Source organism: Notothenia coriiceps, unplaced genomic scaffold (assembly GCF_000735185.1).
Source record: "Notothenia coriiceps isolate Sejong01 unplaced genomic scaffold, NC01 NC01_scaffold00022930, whole genome shotgun sequence".
Lineage (NCBI taxonomy): Eukaryota > Metazoa > Chordata > Actinopteri > Perciformes > Nototheniidae > Notothenia > Notothenia coriiceps.
In genome coordinates, this window is record NW_011355631.1 from 1 (window position 1) to 21,510 (window position 21,510).

General features: G+C 39.0%; 1 protein-coding gene across 1 annotated transcript in view; it reads right to left on the reverse strand.

Annotated features, from left to right (window-relative positions):
* Positions 1-615: 615 nt before the first annotated feature.
* The window catches only part of LOC104954185 (collagen alpha-1(XI) chain), a gene marked incomplete at its 3' end in the record, with an annotated part of 31,609 nt that continues 10,714 nt past the window's right edge, over positions 616-21,510 (reverse strand). Inside the window, exons 5-26 of the mRNA XM_010781261.1 lie at positions 17,193-17,318; positions 15,363-15,455; positions 14,338-14,523; positions 14,025-14,120; positions 12,111-12,392; positions 10,827-10,892; positions 10,592-10,633; positions 10,402-10,464; positions 8,565-8,639; positions 8,328-8,411; positions 7,067-7,123; positions 5,911-5,964; positions 5,746-5,799; positions 4,659-4,712; positions 4,466-4,519; positions 3,149-3,202; positions 2,683-2,727; positions 2,435-2,488; positions 2,278-2,322; positions 1,684-1,737; positions 1,130-1,174; positions 616-690 (exon numbers count right to left, since the gene is read on the reverse strand). Coding sequence (XP_010779563.1) covers positions 616-690; positions 1,130-1,174; positions 1,684-1,737; positions 2,278-2,322; positions 2,435-2,488; positions 2,683-2,727; positions 3,149-3,202; positions 4,466-4,519; positions 4,659-4,712; positions 5,746-5,799; positions 5,911-5,964; positions 7,067-7,123; positions 8,328-8,411; positions 8,565-8,639; positions 10,402-10,464; positions 10,592-10,633; positions 10,827-10,892; positions 12,111-12,392; positions 14,025-14,120; positions 14,338-14,523; positions 15,363-15,455; positions 17,193-17,318 — 1,758 coding nt within the window. The remainder of the gene's footprint in view (positions 691-1,129; positions 1,175-1,683; positions 1,738-2,277; positions 2,323-2,434; positions 2,489-2,682; positions 2,728-3,148; positions 3,203-4,465; positions 4,520-4,658; positions 4,713-5,745; positions 5,800-5,910; positions 5,965-7,066; positions 7,124-8,327; positions 8,412-8,564; positions 8,640-10,401; positions 10,465-10,591; positions 10,634-10,826; positions 10,893-12,110; positions 12,393-14,024; positions 14,121-14,337; positions 14,524-15,362; positions 15,456-17,192; positions 17,319-21,510) is intronic.

Below are 21,510 nucleotides of genomic sequence, written 5' to 3' on the forward strand. Positions count from 1 at the left end.
GCCGTTTAGTGGAGAAAGTGAATACTGCTGAATACACATACTTTACAGAGATGCTGTATGCAAAACCAATGTGAGTTTGGAAAATTGCACAGTATTTTTCTATTTTAGTATACCTCAACAATGGAATTATGATCAGTGGAAATGGCCATGACATGTGACCTTTAAAATAAATAAATGCTATAAATTAAGATGAATAATGTCAATTTTGTTTATAAACTGGCTGTTATCTTTAGGATAGCCACTTATACCATGTTACACTATAAGCTAGGGTATCCAGCAACTTGTAAATTAAAATAGTTTTTAAAAGGCAGGACTGTCTATGGAGTACAAAATGTCATAAACTACCTGACCTGCACTCCATGCTTATATATTGTGCAATCGTTTGATAAGCACATTACAGGTTATCAAATGTGCTTTGAAAAGGTCATACACAGGTCAGCTCTGTGTTGGGAACCGTAGGTTGAACTTGAGCTGAACCTCTCCATCCATCACTTAGCTTGCTGATTTAAAAAGGATTATTGTATCCATTGCATGTATATGCAAGAGTAGTGTCTGAGGTTTGGGGATTTAATGGGACTTAACGGTGACATATTTCTATTTGTGTGTGTGTAATACTGATATACTAAGAGCACGCACAGGAGGTCCATCAGCTCCAGGTAATCCAGCCAATCCCGACCTGCCGTGAGGTCCCTGTATGGAGAAAAGAAAAATACATATAAGTTCAAAGGTCAGAGGTTACTAGTTTCAGAACACTATATTACCTAGGTCTATTGAGGTTTAATTAAGAGTATCTCAGACTTACAAAAAAGCGAAACATAAAACATTTTAGCGTTCATTTCCTTTGTTACCTGGAGTTGGCTTTAAGAGAGCAGACTGTCACTGATTAAACGTAGCTAATGAAATGTGTTTAATATCATATGTTTTGCTTAAAATAAAAAGCAGGAAACGTAATGCCAAGTTGTACTAACAATAACTTTGATCTTTTAAAATGATAATAATGATCCGCATACAGTATGATAATATGGTGTAAATTAAACAACGTTAAATCATTGTGACACATACAGTATATTGTGCTCAGATTTTATTTGTACTTTTTCACATACTATAACAAGAAATAAAGGTTACATACTTTTTCCCCAGGTGGTCCAATAGGGCCTTGGGGGCCAGGAAGACCCTATAAGAAAGAGACAGTAAGTATGTTGCTATAGTTACAACACACATACAAAGTATTCTCAAACACACATACAAGTTAGATGTTTGTGAGGCTTGTACCTTTGTGTGTGTGTGTGTGTGTGTGTGTGTGTGTGTGTGTCACAGGGGTAATTTGAGGCACTGAAGCTTGCCCCAACAGGTGTGGCAGCTTTGCAGGAATTCCACCAACATGAATAAGATGCTTTCAACTGGATCAACCCCGAAACATTCCCCTTTCCAAGATAAAACCCTGAAAAATATTTGACAAAATGTTTTTGGGGGGTGCATGCGTGTGTGTGCAAATAAATCTAAAGTAAATCTTATTTGCTCTGTGTGCGGAGTTAGTGGAGCACGATATAAACACTCATGAGGCACAAAACAGAATGTATCTGTGGCCACTCCACTGTATAAAGAGATTATGATGCATTTACAGGCAGTGCAGTTTGTATATATTCCTTTGTCTTAGGTGTCATGTATGATTGATTTGTTCACCTGTGTGCCAGGGATTCCTTGCTGCCCGGGTGGGCCTGGCTCTCCTTGTGGTCCCTGAAAAAAAAATGAAAATGTCAAACACAACAGTAGGCCCAGACTAATCTGGTTTCCCAAAAACTGCCACATGAATAACTCACATTAAAGTCATTGTTAGCAACCTGATGGGTACCATAATACTTGAAATGAGCTGTTTGAGGATCAACCTATTCCACAAATGATTTGACGACATAGTTTAAAGAAGTGTTTTGGTGTATACTACTCTCACTGCCTCATCTACTCCAACATGAATGCCTGTCAGTTTACCTCTTAACTAAATGGGGCTGTGAACCTATTCTATTGTGACCTGATGTGACCACTTTGTTAAATGTTTTCAAAGGCTTATTTATTTATTAGCTGTTGAACATTTCACACCTTGCCAGTTAAACTTGCCACACTACTTTACTTCTCTAAGGTCTGACCTTTGAACTCCAGCTAACCAAGACAGTGCAAAAACAGTCATGTACAGCTCACACATCCCCCTGAAACTCTGCCTAGTGAGTTTATCAAGCAACATACAGTATTTATCAGTTTAGTAAGAGTAAGTTGTGTTTATACCATGTTTCCTTTTGGACCTGAAGGTCCGTCAACTCCAGCAACACCCTGCGAAGGACAGGTGAGAAGAGACTCGTGAATATCTTATATATACAGTATATATTGTATCCATTCATAAAATGATACCAGGGATAGGTATGTTAAAGGAAATGGTACGTACAGGAGATCCAGGGGGTCCGGGAGAACCGCGAGGTCCCAGCAAACCTCTAGGACCCTATGAAAAATCAGAAGCAATGTCTTGTATGAATGAATACATTTTATCAGGGTAATTGTGTCCTCTGGTGGATACTTTTATCAATGAGAGATCAGACATCATTGTGATGTTAGGATTGAAGGCGATTTTGTTCCAACACATTATAATCACATGTTTTGGATAGCCTGATAAAACCAAACCAACAGCAGCCTTACACTCTCGCCAGCTAATCCTCGTGGCCCAATCTCTCCATCCTCGCCCTAAGGGTAGAAAAAGGTCAAAGGTAAAAGATTACATGTATTGAATTGGTCTTTATCACACAGGTTTATTGTTTCATTTAAACAAATACAATCTGAACAGTAAATATCTATCACCATATTTAGTCCTCAAAGGCCTGTACTAGGTAAGGCTTATTCTCAACCTAACCAATATTATTGAATGCAGTAACTGCCTGGGGGTGGAGGTGGATGTTATTGTGGGGTAGTTAGTTTCATAGGGACGAAAGGTTAAACACAAACCCTCCTCCTTCCAAGTTAATAGTCTCCGCCCAGCTGCCGCTGCCTGAGGGCTGAGCTGGCGGACCACAGCTAAAGGAGCTGACTGTAGTGGTTCCTCTAAGTTGAGGGCAATTTGCTTATAATTTATCAGGGCTTTAGTAAAACAAAAACAAAAAGTACTTACTCTCTGTCCATCCTCTCCAGGAGATCCTGTGGGTCCCATTGGTCCTAGCTCCCCCTGAATAGAGACACAGATAAATAATAACAAAGATGAGAAAGAGAGACAGATTTAGTTTAGATACGGGAATAAATCAACTCTGGGCTTGTTACCACTTACCGGTGTAATACTTTTTTCCATTTCTTACATATTACTTTACATATTCTGCCTAATACGTTGTTTTCATTTTTAAACTCAATAATAATTATGCTGTATCTCATTCAATATAGTTTCTAATCATACTGTTTTACTCATGGGCCCTGCCGTGGTGCCCTTGAGCAAGGCACCGGGCAACCCCCTTCCCCCCACACTCCCATTTGTCCCCGGGCGCTGTACAATAGCTGACCACTGCTCATAGTACTAGACTTCTGGTACTAGGATGGGTTAAATGCAGAGGCCAAATGTCACTGTGTGTGCTGTGTGCTCTGCATGTGTGACCATTAACGAGGGGTTCCATCCCTCCCATTCTATTCTATGTGTTAATAGTAGGTTACTTAAAAACCTTCATCATTCTTGTGTAACGCTTGTGTTTTGTTGTTCATATATGTTGCTATTGCATCTCCCTAATGTAGGATTTGTAAATATCAGTAGATTTTATCAGGCTCAGTAATAAAAGATACTTGATTTCTATGTATCCGCCCTCCACAGTGAAGTCCTCCCTGCATCCAACTTTATAAACTACAGCTTATTTTACAAACTTGGAATACATTAAATATGGCTAACCAGCTTTGATACAAAACTGTCATCACATTCTTCCATGTAACAGTTAATAATGTAGGCATATTAGTGGAATGAAACCAATTACAACTTCTCGTTCCATAATTTCCCCCATGTCATTGCAGTATTCCCTCATCACACTGAAATGTATGCAACTCACTCAACATGATCTCTGACCAGTGACCGCAGCCAGATATATTTCATTACATCTAAAATGCTTGCCCTCTTAAAGCTACCCAACCCTCCAGTAAATCATAGTAATCTAAGAATACAAATCCCCAATAACTAAAGGATTTCATTTTAAGGCCAATTTTGCGTCTTATCAAATAAAGAAACGTTGTTTTTGCTCATAAGCTTTCATAATCCTAAAAACATCTACAGGAGTCATTTTTCAGGCAAACATTACTCTGTTGTTCATGAGGATTCCAAAAAACAAATCTGGTTTATTATTACTTTCAATGGACATATTTCACAGGTATTCTACTTCCGTGGAATCAGCAACAGTAAAAGACTTCAAAAACTGTTCAGTTTGATCACAACTGGTCACAACTACCATGCTTTACTTACCCTGTGTCCCTTTTCACCAGGCAGGCCGGGAAGTCCATCAAAGCCTCTGTCACCCTGTAAGGAAACACAGCAGAGGATGTTACCAGACCGCACAGCACCATCACACATCAAAGTCATCATGCACTGCACAATGCAGGGAGCAATGCTGTATGACAGTAATACACATGAACAGTTGTGTGTTGTCATGGGTTACCTTGGATCCTGACTCTCCAGGCATTCCACGGGATCCGTCAGCTCCGGCACGACCCTGGAAACATTAGCAGAATAATTACACATCTAGATAAAGACATACATTTGTTAGTGGTGAGTTGAAGGAAAAAGCTTTTAAGATGATACGAAGTCGTTTTATGGTGTTGGATTGTGCAGGTCTTGCCAGAAATATGAAAAATTAAATCTGCTTAATATTTCTTCAATCACTCTAAAGCATTAGATAATGTTGGCACTAAAAGTGCAGGTAATAGAGAAAAGTAATGCTGGCTGACACATATTGGTGTTAAACGAAGTATTAAACTCAATATACAAATCAATTAATCAATCAAGAGGTGTTGCTAAGGAAGAGTGGTAATCTGAAGCCTACTGCCATTATACATTACTGATGAAATGCTGAATTGATAACTGCTGATAAGAACAGTAAGCACGCAAAAAAAAGACAGACGAAATATATTTCTCCTTATATTACTCAGATTTTCTGTTGCATCTGTTTATACAATCCTTTGAAACAATAACCTTTTCCCTTTTTATTCTTTAATAAAAGAAGTAAGAACAACTGTACCAATAAAGCAGGAGATGAACAAGTAATAAATGAAAATTCACATAGGAGATACTTTTCATCATATTTAATGTCGTCAAAATCAGCGGCTTTGTGAATGATACTTAACAGTCATATAAACATTCAAAAACATTCCTTTGTGGTTATTAAATTGTCATTTATATTTTTAACTGTTCAAATAAAGTGTTTCCTAATGTTTATTAGTAATCAATTTGGTCAAAAGTTTAGCCATGCAGAGGGGCTACACTACGCACTATCTTTGTCCCAAATCCAAAGCCAGTTTTCCCATTTAGGCATTTTCAGACAGATTTGCTGCCTGGCCATTGATCCGAGGATTGGAGTGCAGGCCTTTAAGCACATATCAAGCAATTATTTGTTGGATTGGAAATAAGCCTCTCAGCGTTTGAGCAGTGACCACAAGTACAAACAACCACGCAACAACAAACACAGAGACATGTGAGCACACACACACAGAACCGTGAGAGTTGAGCAGGTCAGCGAGTACACTCACCCTCTTGCCAGCTTTGCCAGGTTGTCCTGCAGGCCCTTGGATGCCACGGGGGCCCTGTACAGACACATGAGGACCACTTAGTGACAGAGAACTAATAACCTGGGAAGTTGCCTTCAATCGCTAGTGAGGGATTTCATGTTTGCATTATTAGGATCATCTCTTCACCTGAGGACCATGGTCTCCACCTTCACCTTTAAGTCCATGAGAACCAGGAAGACCCTAAGAAGAGGAAACACAAAACAAACATTAATACTTTGTATTTAAATTGGGAATGTGCAGTTTGCTACAGGGACGAGAAAATAAAAATTGCGCAAATTAAACAGCAGATGGCGATGTTTAGCTCAGTGTGTGCATTCTGTTTGTGTGTTCATCCGAAGAAAAACGCATCCACACATTCCTGTTACTACAGATGCATGAAGTACCTGAGAAAAGTGATGACATTCAAAGACAAAAGAATACTTTAAAGTCTTATAAAGCACTCTTCTATGAAAAGCTTCTAAAAATATTGGATTATTTGCCGCTGGCACAAGCATTGATGTTATTTGGATGTAGAACTTGTGTTTAAAGTTAAAAGACAAGCAGGCACATCAACAAAACAGGGTTTCTTTTAGCATATGTTATACTTAGGTGGGAAGAGAATTGGGGAATATACTATAATCGGTCTGCGGACAAGTGTGGATTCAAAGCTGGTGTTTTGGCAATGACAGACAGAAGTTTTACAATCATAAATAGATTGAATGTCTGAAAATGTGGGTTTTAAACATGTTATCAATCAAAAAGGAAAACTTTCTGGAGAGGTACATTACATTTCCTTATCTCATCCACTTTGCTTTGTATCTATGTATTGCCATATCATTTAGGATCATTTTTCTTGGCCTTGAGTCTGAGGAGAGCAGATTTAACAGAGGGTAATTCTTGTGTCTTTTGTATGGGACTTTTCCTGCAGATAAATAGTGGATCTTGTATCAACAAGCCCAGGAGAAAGGAGGAGTGATTTTCTTGGCAGCTGCTTGCCCCGGCACACAGGCAGTGTGGCCACTGAGCCACCAACCATTAATACAACAACACTTCTCAACTGGTTTCTGGACTCTTCCAATACATTGTCCGGAAAATACTAAGATGGTCATTCTTAGACAATGCAGAACTGTCGACAGCGCGTTTGAATAAAAAAAAAAAAATTCAGAAATATTGGTTTGTGTTTGATAAAATGATAATCACACCCATCACATGCACCTATCACAGGATGAGTAATAAACAACTGGTGGAGAACAAAAATAGTGTATTTCTAAATTCCTACAAACCAAAGAAAAAGCAGACTTACCACTGGTCCTGATCTTCCTGTCAAACCCATCGGCCCTGAGGGTCCCCTCATGGCCAGCTGTAGGTCAGACGCACAGACAAGAAAAATGTCAAAGGTCCACCAAACCTCATCAAAACATTTATTCTATATCCATTTTTAGAAGGAAACTCCACTTTCCAAATTGATCACATATTATGTGTTTTCACCAGTTTGTATAATTGTTCACACTTTTATAGTTTTGTTCCCTTGTACGGCTTGAATTCTATACACAATAACTTGTTCATCTTAAAACGATATTAGTAATTTCGATGAACTCTTCTTGCATGTTGTTGTTACGTGCCTAATTGATTCTGTCATTACTTGCTTTTTACTTTGGGTTATTGTTGTTGATAAGTATTTACTGTTTTATAACAGAATCCAATCAAGGAAAAATAAATAAAAATAAATATGATGGCTAATATGAAATGTGTTTAATGTGGTGGTGTCCAAAATATATGTTATTGTTGTCATGATAGGCAAATGGCCAATCATATTTCATATTAGCAATTACATATTCCAATTGGACATTTACCTTTAAGCAAAACTTTTTTTTTTTACAAAGATATATATTTTATTTTGTAAAACTTGCTTATTCTGCTTGCATAGTGTTTAACAAAGGTTCTTCAGTGCAAAACATGCACAGCAATCATTTCTTAATTGATCTACATTTTATAACAAGGTAGCCTATGCAATTACTTTTGGTCTATGTCTGTATTGTATTCATTCTGGATCATTCTTTAATTTGCTTTCTAATGATGTTGTTTTAAGGTAAAGCAAACTCAGTGATTTATTTTCACAATGAATCTCTTTGTTTACTGTGGTCTTTGACTGTGTAATTAAAGTGGGATATTTCACATTAATCCAACAGCTCTCCTAAATACCAACACCAGATTTTCTCCCTTTCTCTTGACCGCCCACCTCCTCTCCCACATATGCACAAAGACATTTTCTACACCTGTTGGTTTAGCCCACCCGCAGGTTGAGAGACCCTAAAGTATTTTTAACAGTCTCTCCTGTCCATCTGTTCAAAGTGGCCTTTTTATGCTCTTCAGCCTGCTTGGCATGTCTCCTTTTAGCCTTGCAAGGCCAACCAAATGCAGTTTTCTCCCCTCCCCTCGCCACCAAAATACTGTCTCCTTCATCCTTTCCCCCTACAGCTGTGTGTAAGGAGTGAGAGGGGGTGGAGGTTTTCCCACAGCCCTTTTGCTTCGCAGTGGCTTTTTAAATGTCCTTTTCTACTCACTCTGGCCTGGGACAGGATGGCCTGGGCCTGGGCTTCTTGGGCTGACACAACTGGACCCTTCTCACCATCCCCGCCAAAACGGAACTGTTGAACACACACATACATCAAACTATTTATCATGCTGTTTATATGAATAATTCAGGAACCCAGTAATGCACCTTATTATGGAATTACTGTATATTGGTAACATATTTAGGTAGCTGGCATGTTTTCTTTTGCATTATTCTGAACACGTACTGGCAGCATCAGCATGGTACCAGGGGGTCCTGGCACGCCATCAGCACCAGGCAGACCAGCACGACCAGTAGGACCCTGTAATAAAGAGGAGACAGCCAGTTTATACAACTTTCTTTAGATTAACTGTAAGATTTGTGTAGGAAATATAATATAAATACAATTATATATTTAAAAAAAAAAGGACAACATGATGATGGAGATTTGGGTTTCCTCTTCTTGATTGTCAGTGATTTGAAAAATAAAAATTACCCATCTGCTTGTATGTATAATGTACACGTTTTCTTTCTGAAATAGCTGGATACAAAAACTGACATTTAAATTAAAGCAGTCTTACTTTCTACCCTGCACTGTTCTACATATGCACTTTTTATTTTTAATTGTTATTAATACCGATTATAAAAAAACACTCTTGACTGCTGTTAGACGGTTCAACAACAAAGACTAGTCAAAATGAAATAATAAAACAACAAATTCTTATAAATGCTGTGTTGTTTTTTGGAAAAATGTCCCTGATCCTATTTTGTTTTCGTTTTAAATTGTGCTTTTTCATTTAATGTTGTGGAAGTAATATCTAATATATAATGGAAACCCAAACATGAGGAGACACACAGATGAAGCTGTAAAGGCTGGAGGTGTGCTGTTTGTACATTTGATTAACATATGCTCCTCCTCCATCACACAGACTGGGCCTGTGTATCTGTAAACCACACTTCTGTCTACAGTCCAAAAACAACATCCTTTCCCACTAAATCTGGTGCACATGTTTGTGTTTGAGTGTGTGTTGCATGTTTGTGTTTGAGTGTGTGTTGCATGTGTGTGTTTGGGTGTGTGTTGCATGTGTGTGTTTGAGTGTGTGTTGCATGTGTGTGGAGTGTAAAATATGGATACCTCTTACTAAAGGAAAAGCAACCAAATATCTTTACTTATCTTCTAATCCTCCAGAGGCCAAAGTAACTGGTGTGTAAAGGTTTCAAACTCACCCACATATTTTATGACTCGATTTCTCGGCACCCATATTAAGTTTTAGTATGAGCAGTAACAATTGTGAAAACAAAGGATGTAGTGGAGCTTGTGAATGCCAAATAAATTAAATAAATTCTGTTTTAATAAGAGACCCATTGGAGTGCTTTGTTGAGCATAATGGGGGATTGCAACGCTTGTTTATGTCAAATTTGACATACATTTAAGCCAAGGTATGGTGATTGTCGAACTGTTGAGCAATATTCACTGCTCCTAGTACTAGGATGGGTTAAATGCAGAGACCAAATGTCACTGTGTGTGCTGTGTGCATGAACATGTGTGACCTTTAAAGAGGGTTTCATCCTCCAATTCTATCTATCTATTCTTAACTGCTGTCCGGCAATCAAAAAACATGTTTTATGGAGCCATTTGGAGTCAATAGTTGTATTGATCTTTATTTTAATGAAGCACATACAGCACTGGGCTACTTATCTTTTGTTTATCAAATTGATTTCTGATAAGAATGTCTGACAGGTGACGTTTTGAAGGGATGAAAAGATTAAATTCAATAGATTATTGTCTGTAGTGTTAAATGCTAACACATGGAAAGTAACTAGCGTGATTTCAATAGATAATGTAAATTAACTTTAACTTTAGAAGGACATTTATTTAAACAATACGCAGCTGAGTAAGAACATTTTATGTACACAATTATTAAATGTATATATATATTACTTACACAACTGTAATTTGACATATGAGTCCTAGCATGGATTAGCCAAGTGAATGATCTTCCAGTTTGACCTTGGTTGGATTATTTTCGAACACACATTATATTTACGGCTTGAAAATGAAAATAAATAAAAAGACCACTCACCCTGTCACCAGAATCTCCAGAAGGACCTGGGGGTCCCTGAAGGCCTGAGGGACCTGGAAGACCCTAAAAAGACAACGCTCAGTTAGCACACCACTAGCATGCGATCTTAATAAATTCTGACAGCAATGGTGTATAATTAGGCCCAGGTGAAGAGCACTGACTGATATTGATGTTTTAACAGTATACTCACATATGGGCCTGGGGGTCCAGGGGGCCCTTCAATCAGCATGCCCTTTAAAAACAAACATTTTGTTTCTCATCACAAACACTGTCCTGTGTAACATCAGGCAAACTGCACATTTTGGATATTTCAAATGATTATATTTATCATTACTTACTTATTTTTTGCAATTTCCAATAAAAGTGTAAGAAAAGCTCAAAGTAAATAATACATTGGCCAAAAATGATACGATCACATCACTTACAGGCTCAATGACAGCCGGATCGCCCTTGTCTCCCTTCTGGCCGAAGGCTCCTTCAGCTCCAGCAACCTGTAGCAACAAAGCAAGCACAGAGGTGACATTCTTCACACACCAGCTTTAGTCCACAGGTGAATGAATAGCAAAGATGAACAAGGAGGAGGCCGTTTAGCCATCAACAAGAAGGGTTAGTGTCTGAACAATCAATCATTTCATCACTACTGCAGCTATGTCAAAGGGAGAGAGGGAATCAAATAATGTTAGTTGTGATGAGCAAGAATAAACCTCTATGTGCCCAAAATGGAGCAATGCATTGGTGATCAAATAACATTTTGCTCAACACCAACAGGTTATTTTTGTCATGCAAACCTCACGGAATAATATAAAGAGAGACACTGCCTTACAAAACACCTGTATTTCATTAGTGGTAGAATAAGTTCAGCTGTTGAGTGTTTATGTCTGTTGTGGGTGTAAAATGGGAAGGATTAAGAGGTTCTTGTCTAAGAATGGGGGGGTGGGGTCAGTGGTAATAAAAACCATGCAAGACCATTTAACGTCTTGTCTATGCAACACTAACAATACTGAGGCCAAAATCACAATAACAAATACAAATAAAAGTAGAAAAAATAAGCATGTACGACATGAAGTAGGAGGTCTAATGTTTGACACGGGAGTGAAAGGACTCTATACCATATGGTTTACAAGATCTGTGAGAGTGAGAGTGCACTGTGAACACAGATGCCTTTGAGTTATGGGCTAATTTAAGTGCATACAGGGAGGGATATGTCAAAGACTGGTGGCTTGTAAAAATGGCAGAGGAGAAGAGGGAGGGATCAAATCTGACTGTTGAGATAAGGGGTGTGGAGGGGGCGGTATGGCTCGTTGGGAATGTATTGGTGGTGCACAGGTTGGGTCCACATACAATGACAGAATGCTATGAGTGGAGAAACATGAATTTGGAAGAAAGAAGACAATAATATGTGAGTGTATATAACTTTTCTAAGCATACACTGTATAGTATGCTATAATGCGATATACTAAATGAAGATGTAATCAGTTACACCCATTCAAGGTAAACACAGAATCATGCATTGTCTCTAAAAAAAAATCACCAAACACACACCAGTAAGACAGCAGCAAGACCCCACACTCAACATGTCAATGACACATTGCTAAGCAACCAACTAGAAAGGCGTGCACTTGAAGACAGAGTGAGTCCATAACACAAACAAAGTCGCGTGCCGTTCATGCTCACACCCCTCAGTCGCCAGGTTAGGGTGTGGTACTTACGGCGCTCTCAGAAAAGTCAGTTTCAGCAGCGACCCCAGGCCCCACCTCCTCATGGTAGGTCCCCGTGGGTTTGGGCCCCGCCCTGCCGTACTCATCATATGCCCCGTAATCATACAACCTGCTGTCAACCTCGCCCAAGTCATACTCCTTTAGGTCATAATCCTTTAAGTCATATGCTTCCGCACCAGTGTCCATGTTGTCCACTGTTTCTGGGACAATGGGCTCCGGTGCAATGGCTGTGGCCTCGGTGACATATGCACCGACAACATCCTCCTCCACAGCCTTCCAGGTGTTAACCAGGCGGAGAGGGGGGAAGTAATGGTGACCAACCAAGGAAATAGAGATGTTAGTTAAGCAATCAAGGCAAATTGTCTACTTTAAGATGTTATTAAAGCAAATTCAAACTTCAGCATGATATGCAAAATAAGGAATTTAAAATAGCAACGGTAACACATTATTTATACCAAGGAGAACATTTTGGTTTTTTGGATTGTAATTATGAGATTGTAATTTGAATATAACCAAAGGGCCAAACTATAAAGTGTTAAGTACTGAAGCATACTAATAAAAAGTACCAATAAGGATCATTAATTATGTACAACCCTGTTGGTAAACCCTTTCAAGATAGACGTTACCAACACTATATGCTCTCTTAAATCGCGTACTCAAGGAATACATTATTGCAGCATTTCCTACAGCAATACTTCAGTTCAGTAAAAATGTATGTTATAACTCAAAGGAATAAATAAAGTGTTACCAAAATGACTAAATTAGATAATGATAAGATGATCAAAATGTTGTTTACTACACATATCAAAACATATGGGATGTTATTTCAGCCTTCTTTTCTTTCTTATCATACACTCATACATGATAAACTGCTACAGACAGTATCAGAAAGAAAGGCTGAAATGGATGTTTGAAATGACACAAGCAGCAATTAGCAAAGGACAATTTATCAATCATCAGATTGTAGTAGCTGTGCAGATATATAGAGTGCATAAAAAAAACACGTTTGCTACTTTGTTGATTTTTCATCAGATCTGTTTTGATAGAATTAGTTTTAAGCAGCTTCTAATATTACCCTGGTACACTCACACACTGTATTCTGCACAACTGGTACAATCACCTGGCAATTTGTGTTCTTTGATTCTAAACTGATCACTGCTTAGCGTTAGCTTTGAAGAACAGCAAAGTGGATGCAATTACCGTACACAATATTGCCAGTACTCCATCTTGCTGAATTAGTTATATTTGAAATTGCCTGTAGAATGACATCCACTTGTCAAACACATTGGTAGATGTTGCACATTCATAGCTGGCTGTGAGCAGTTTTAAGGCTTGGTGACACAGCTCTTTTAGAGGTAATTAGCAGAACTAGAGATCAAAACCAAGCCTAAAATGTGATGGACAGGGCATATGTTGTTAAACAGATAATCTCCACTATCAATTACTTTAACTAGTATTAGCTAATAGAGGCTCTGTCTTTGTCAACCATGTTATGCCTGGATTAGGCTGCAAATCTTGTCAAATCTTTTCTCACATGTATCTTGCTGAGAACTGAACAAAATCTGCAGCTTTATCCAGATATATATGACATGACCTGACAGGAAGCTACAAATAATCGCCACATTGTCCACTGCATTATGTAGCATTGCATCCTTGTAAATGCACATGGTGTATGCAGAAGACAATGTTTGTTGCAGCTTTTTAACATAAAAAAAAAATCTGCCCACTGTCCATCAGTTCTGTCAAGCACAAAATTAAGTCAAAAGACACATCGATTCATTAGAATGGTTGTGTCTTAGTCATTTCATACCAGATACTTCCTTGGGTCAAAACTTCCTGGCTCACATTTCCCAAAACATCTAACACTGGCTTTTAGAAGCAGATGAGAATGAAGATAAAAATTACCTCATGTGGTCCGCTCGTGGCAAAGGGTGACTGAGTATGAGTATCATCTACAGTTCCGTAGTCAAAGTCTGTATTGTAATCCACTACATTGTTTGGCTGAGTCATGTTGAAAAAAGGAAAGAAATATAAAGCGAGGGTTAACAAAAACGCTCAAACCAGAGGTTATTTGCGAGGGGCCCTTTCAAGCTGGCTACAGACTCTGCTACTTCTACACAAGAGAGGTTAGGGAGCTTTAAGTCTGCCATCATAGATTTTACCTTCAAGGCAGGAAGATCTTGATGGCATTTAGCCTTTACTTTACATGAACCTTTACCCTAAAATTGCCTCTGGGTCGTGCTGGCGCTGTGGCCTGGTAGCCAGGCATCTGTTGTTTCTTCTTAGCGGCCAACTTTTTAGCTGATGATTTTTTGGCAGCAAAGAACTTTAAGGGCTTGGCCTTAGTTTTACTGAGGGACTTTCTGGTCCTCTTCTTTTTCATGGAGACACTACGTTTCATTCTCTGGAAGAGGTAGCGGCGACAAAGACACCAAGACAAACATGGAATATTTAAAAGTGGAAATGATTTAAAGGCACAATCCGGACTGTAGTTCAACATATGTTCCAACCCAACTGTTAGTGCTCCACTTTCCAAGAGCAGCCCATGTACAGTAGTTGGCCTTCATGGTATTCCCTAAAACGTTGACCATGAACATCAACTACAAGGGCTGCGTTTGGAATGTTAACATTAGCTTCATATGATTAAGTTATAGTTGGGTGAAGAGCATGCTGAACAACAATGGAGGACTGGGCCTTTCATATAACACACAGGAAAATGTTTGGACACATATGAGTTTCCATCTGGGACAAATGCACATATAAAAACACACATGATTTGCCTTTCAGCAACTCTTTGGAGCTATTGCAGTAATAAAATAGCCTTTTACACAATAGTTATAAAGACTTGCTGGAATGCAAAATATAACAATGAAAGCAGATGGCAATTACCAGTGAGAGAATAAAACCGATGCAAGGAGGACTGGCACACTGAGTCTGTTTACTTGCACACTTAAAATGATACCTCGGCTAACCTATTGACCAGGTCAGAATTAGAGTAGGTAAAACCATGTTAGGACACCTCGAATATGGCTCATTATTTAAAAGTTGTTTGGCAAATCAACACTTTTGGCTGAAATATTCTTATAACAATATTATTATTAAACTGATTACAGCAATTACTTGAGTATTGGTGTGCAAGTAAACATAATCTTTAGACACACCGACACACGGAGGGATGGGATAGAGTGACAGAAAAAGACATTATAGGAGAAACATATTTTTTCTTTTCCTTTTTTCATTTACCTGTGGTTCAGAATACTCATCGGTTGGAATGGTGTCTGTAGCTCCCTCAGAGTAATCATAGAACTGAGAGTAATCTAAATCATCAGTAGTGTACTAGATAAGTTGAGAGAGAGGGAGAGGGGAGAGAGAGAGAGGAATGAAGGGAGGTTTTAGTGTTAGCATTAGTGCTCTTTCAGCAAGAAGATGATACATGTGGTACATATCATCCTGGGCATGCATCCTGTTCACAGAGTTAAAGCATTATTGTGATGCTATGGTGCATCACAAAGCATAACTTATAACATGTTAAGATTCAGGTCCAAAAATATGTAAAAAGCTTTAGTTAAACAAATCCAAGTGTTTCTAAATTAAATAATGGCCTTATGATGGTGAACAAACAAATAAACAAATGCTGAAACTAGCCATGTGGGTTTAAGCCTTCAGACACGTTAGCAGATGGGATGTTTAAAAGGCTCATAAAACACAGGGAAACAACCGGGAAACCTCAAAGACACCAATACCAGCTGCTTTTCAGGGATACGGCAATGAGACTTCCTCACTGAAAGCATAGGAATTGTAGACTTTAGGCCCTTTAAGTTCAGCAAAATTAAAGGTGTGCGATTTAAGGAAAGTGGTTAATCTACCTCTGTTATATAGCTCTCTTGCAGTTTTTTATCAAAGACGAAACAAATTAAACTATGCAACATCAAAACTCTCAGATAAAGTACATGTGGGAAACCCCAGCTTGTAGTCGTAAAGGTTTATCATGTTATGCTGCAACTTAGAGGTGAAGTCTGAACATGATAGCATGTGCTTTTACAATTGTTAGATTATTGAAATATAGATTGATATCTGGAGTTAATCTGGCACTGACTTTGGTTCAGGCTCCATATTGTTATTTTATAGATTGTTTCATCATGCCCCTACAAATTATTAATAAGCACATTTAAAATAAGTGTTAAGCTGTTGCACTGATGCAGTTTTAAGCGTGTGAATGGTTACATTGGCTAAAACATCTTTGAAATGACAAATAGTTAAACATAGTGCCCTGTGACCTTGGCAGCTGCTTAGTCTTTTTGATCTCTTATTCACAGGAATAAGGATTATAAATATACAGTTTGTGTTAATAAGCTTTTGTAAATTGCAGAAAAAGATCAGAGAAATAGAATTGATAGCCCTATTGGATGCTTTCATTATAACTTCAAACGTAACATGTTACTCTTCATGTTGATCAGTGCTGATGGAAAACCTCATCTTGGTACTGCTACACAGTTTACCATATGCTACATTTTATGTGCAAGGTGCACATCTTGTCAAACCTCCAATTTGACCCTTGACAGCTGATGGAAGACACCTGCTGTGCAATATACAGTATGTCTGCCAATGTGAGAAAATAGCTAAATGCTGTTATTTGTGCAGGTTGTTTCGGGTGAACACATTTCTATTCCACCAAGGATGAGACGTTTGTAATTAGATCAAATTCAAACATTAATATTCATATTACGCTTGTCACAGTAATTGTCTTGCCATTACTAGTGTAAGCAGCCGATTAACGAATTGAAGTCTTAGCTTACATGATCTCATGATTCTCTCTTGTATTATAATTATCCTTATTTATGTTATAATTGTATAATATAAGTTCCAAATATATAGAAAAACCTTATCAAAACATGAAAAATATGTGTTAATCAGTTACATTCATTGACAAATGATGACTAAGAACATCAAACAGCAAAAAGCAATACACGGGTTAAAGTCTTCGACATCTCCTAGTTAGAAAATAGAAATGATCATTTAGGGCACTCAATTAGTTCATTTTTGAATGTCCCCCGCCCTCCCTGGTTGGCTGACCTCATCCTCTGGCTGCTGGGCCTGCAGAGATTCACCGTGGGGGGTTTCACAGTCGGGGCTGTAATGCTCACAGTAGTCATATGCTGCCTTGGGATCAGCCACAATCAGAAGTTGCTGGATGTCACCCTGCAGGAAAGAGAAGAATACACATGTATTACATCACCTATCTTCACACAGGAACACATACAACACACGGATAGTCTACATCTACAATGAAAGTTTAAAAAACATACAGTTGGTATTAGAAATAGGTAATTTAAATTAGATGTATTTGCAAAGGTTGATGAAAACAGATCACTAGCCAGCTGACGAGACAAGGCAACACACACACTCACACACACACACACACACACACACACACACACACACACACACACACACACACACACACACACACACACACACACACACACACACACACACACGTCTCATCCTGCTCAAACATACTGGGTTAAGTGGCATAAATGTAAATCTTAAATGCTATTGAGTCTGGCAGGGCTCCCCCTGTATGATTAAACAGCTTGTACACACCCCACAGAGTCCACACTCACATGGTGCAGGGAGGGAGGGAGGGAACTAAGTTCAGACACTGGAAAGATTATTATTATCAGCGCCAGGGTTTACCTCAGAATATCAAATAAACATGTATCATCAAGACAAAAGCAACACCTGGCATGGCCCTGTGCGCGAAAGGAAAATACTTTTTAAGTGAGGTTTACTCTTCAGCCTTCATGTTTGTTTTATTAGAAATATAAATAATGATGTCAAAATACATGACTTTGTTGTAACAGATGTTTTAAATCCTTGCCATAAATGTCGTGCAAAAAAACTAGTTACATGTTTTCTTTCAGACTTAATTAACAATATTGATACAAGCCACAAAATCCATCAAGATCAAAATCCAAACCATTTGTCAACAGCTCCTCATTTTAAGTTTGAAGTATCTCACAAGACCAGAGGATAACTGATGGTACAATTAGTGTCAAAAGCTATTTTGCTAAAAATGAAGCCTCTACAACTGTCGCTTGAAATAAAGTAAATATATAAAGAAACAATGCACAATGGCTTTGTCTGAAAACTATTAAAATAGCACACAGGAATGAATAAAACCCTGAAAATACATGGTTTGGGAACATTACTGAAGCCACAATGTTCTCTCAATGGTCAGGACACCACAATGTCCTGACACCATTCCAACACTGCCTCACCTTGTTATGAGTCCTACAGCTCACTGCATGAGAGCAAACATATTGGTGAAAGCATCTGGATTTTTCTTTGGAGTCTATAATTAGCCTTCATTCACATTGTAAAGACAACTGGGGGGGTTCTTGGGAGGTGGAAGAAGGGGCATGTCTTTGGTAAGGAAGTTTGGCAGGCGAGCACACGGAGATGCCTGAGCCCAGAGGTAAAATCCTGATGCACTTGTGTGAGCAGGGACACTATATGTTGAAAAGCAGAATAGACATGAGGCAGAAAAACATGAGAGAAATGAAGCAGGCTGCAACATGTCAAGAGAATGTGCGTGTGTGTATCTTCCATGAGTTAAAACTAGATCTATGGATCCTTAACATGCACCTTAGTATAAACATCCATCTGCTAAGGCTTGTCCCATTGGAAAACAAGCAGTGCTCCCTGAAACTTTCAGCCATCCATCAACATCTCATTACACAGCTCCAGTCTGACAGTGGAGAGATTCCTCACTGTGTGCTCAGGAGGGTGGAATTCTGCTTTAACTTGAATGCAACTCTAATAATTTAAGTATATATATTTTATATATATTAACATAACAAATGTGAAACTATAAGCAACCCATCCAGTCATTCTCCAGTCTGAAAGATCAGCTGAGAGTGCAAAAGAACAAATAAATATCACTGTTAAATATAAGTTAAAACCAGCAGCTGTTTAGCTTGAAATCAATAAGCCTGGCTCTGTCTTAACGTAACAAAGTAACTTCCAGCATCTCAAAGTTCACAAATCTAGTCTGATTTATCTGTACAATTAATGGCTCCAGCTTCCCATTCAATGGACACATGTGCGAGTGTGAGAATTGTGCGCCATTTTTAAAAGATATAATAAAACGTAACATCTCTGTTAGCCTTTAAAATATTTACTATTCTGAGTGACCATGAAAAGACAAAGTCGACCTGCCGAATGGGCACGAAACAGCAGGTGCCAAGTCTGGAAAGGCCTCAGCTGAGTGTGTGTCGGTGTGTATACGTGTTTGGGAAGGCTCGACAGAGGAAGATAGATCCAGCTTTGCTCTGAGTCAGGTTGACATGTATTACCTCATGTGTCACCCTAAGACCAACAGTGAATGCTTGAACCCTGCCTACAGTCAGCTCTAATTAGTCCAAGTCTGAGAGCCACCCGTCTGCACACAAATAGTCTGTGGAGACATGGTGTTCCACCGCTGGACCAGATCAGGACAACTGGCACACTTTTAACCGTGTCATGGGAGGATAAGAGCAACATGAAAGACACATTAATTTACACGGAAACAGGAAGAGACATAACCATAAACTGTAGGTGTGAGCAAAAACTCAAGTTTACGGTTTAGAAATAAATAAATAAACGAATAAGATACCCATCTTAACTTACAGTATAAAAAGTAATACACATAATGTGACAGAAATGGCACTGAACAGGTTTTTCCCTCCAGTGTGCTTGAAACTTCTTGCTGAAAATAAGAGCCAAGTTACCTAACAAACAAGAGCAATCTCACAAAGCCTAAATGAAGCAAGTAAGAAACCGGTGTGAACTCGGGGGGCAACCCAAGAGGGATCCAGAGACAGACGGGCAGGGATTTAGAGAGAGCAGCTGGGATGGTAAAATATGTTTTGTGCTGGGAAACACCTGGGGATAGTTATGCTGAGGCTCTGGGTCTGTCTTCCATTGTGAACTGCTGAGATAAAAGCCCATGGCAACTTGGAGCAAAGCCAGCGTTCTAAAATATGCCCCTCCTGGCTACAGCATAGCATAGTACAGCAGAAACAGACCCACGAGGCTGTGTTAATGACCGCTGTGTGAGAGGTCAACAAGAAAAGAGAGAAGCTAAAACAGGGAAGCAGGTTCAAGATCAATAGGTGAGACTTGTGAATACTTGTGAAAATCCATTTGCTAACATTACTGTTACATCCTTTGTTTTGTTTAGCATTTTTGCCTAAGTTCACCTCCATTGAAGCTCATCAAGTATTTAAATACATCATTAACTTTTGAAAAACTTTTAAGGGCATGACAATTCTTACTATCAGAGCAGACATTACATTTGAAAGTATAAATCATTGTATTATAATACACTGTAGGATTTTTATTGAGATAAGTGCAGCATTCAGTTTTCAAATGGAGGCCTGGTTTATCACTCAAAGATCAGTCTTGACTGTGCTGTCTGTTTCGAACGATCTGTAGTGACCTCATCTTGGGATACCATTGGATATAAATACTCAAAGTGGGGTCAAAGGTTACAGCAGTGCACGGGGTAACCACAGAGGAGCTGCATGAAGACCACCTCCATGTCTTGAATGGTCATTACACAGCACTGTTTAGTTTTGTTGTGACAGATAGCTCTTTTGTTTTTTCCTCGACTAAAATCCAACCACATGTTGTAATTACAGGGCGAGGGCAGGGCATCACACTGGACAAATCAAAACACAAGTGGTCGTCACCATTGGTCCTTTGACGTACCTTTGCCCAGGGCAACAAACCTATAGTCCAACCATAGCTAACTGTAATTAGACAGCACTATACAACAATTAGTCACTTCTCCAAAGCCTATACAGTAGGGTGTCTCTGGCAAGAGAGGAGAACTGAGAGACCAAGAAAAGGCAAAAGGGAGTTTCCACACCAGACAGTTGCAAGATCAACTCTGTAAAACATGAGATCAGAAGATAGACAGAGAAGAGCTCATTTAAAATATAACATTTTAGACCGCTATATAGTCGTTCGACTGTTTTATGGTATTATAAACCATTCACATTTTTCTTTTGCTTCCAGCTATCCAGGCTAGTAGACAAATCACTATCTTGTTTTTAAAGGCAACTTCTGGCAATACTGGTGGTGTGGGACTGAGACATAGACCACCTCAGCCCAATGTAGTCCTTAAGGTAAGACACTTGAATGTGTGGAGGAGTGCACGGATGAGTGTGTGCTTCCTAGAAATAGAGGGAATAGGTATGTAAACTAGTGTGCTCAATTCAGACAGGTAATGTCAGCGAGGCATGAATAGACGGTCTCATGGCTTTGGCACGGTAGGGAGGCCTCAAGGTGGAGGGGGTGGAGAGGGAGGAGGAGGTGGTGAGCAGGGGTGACTATGCGGAGCGAA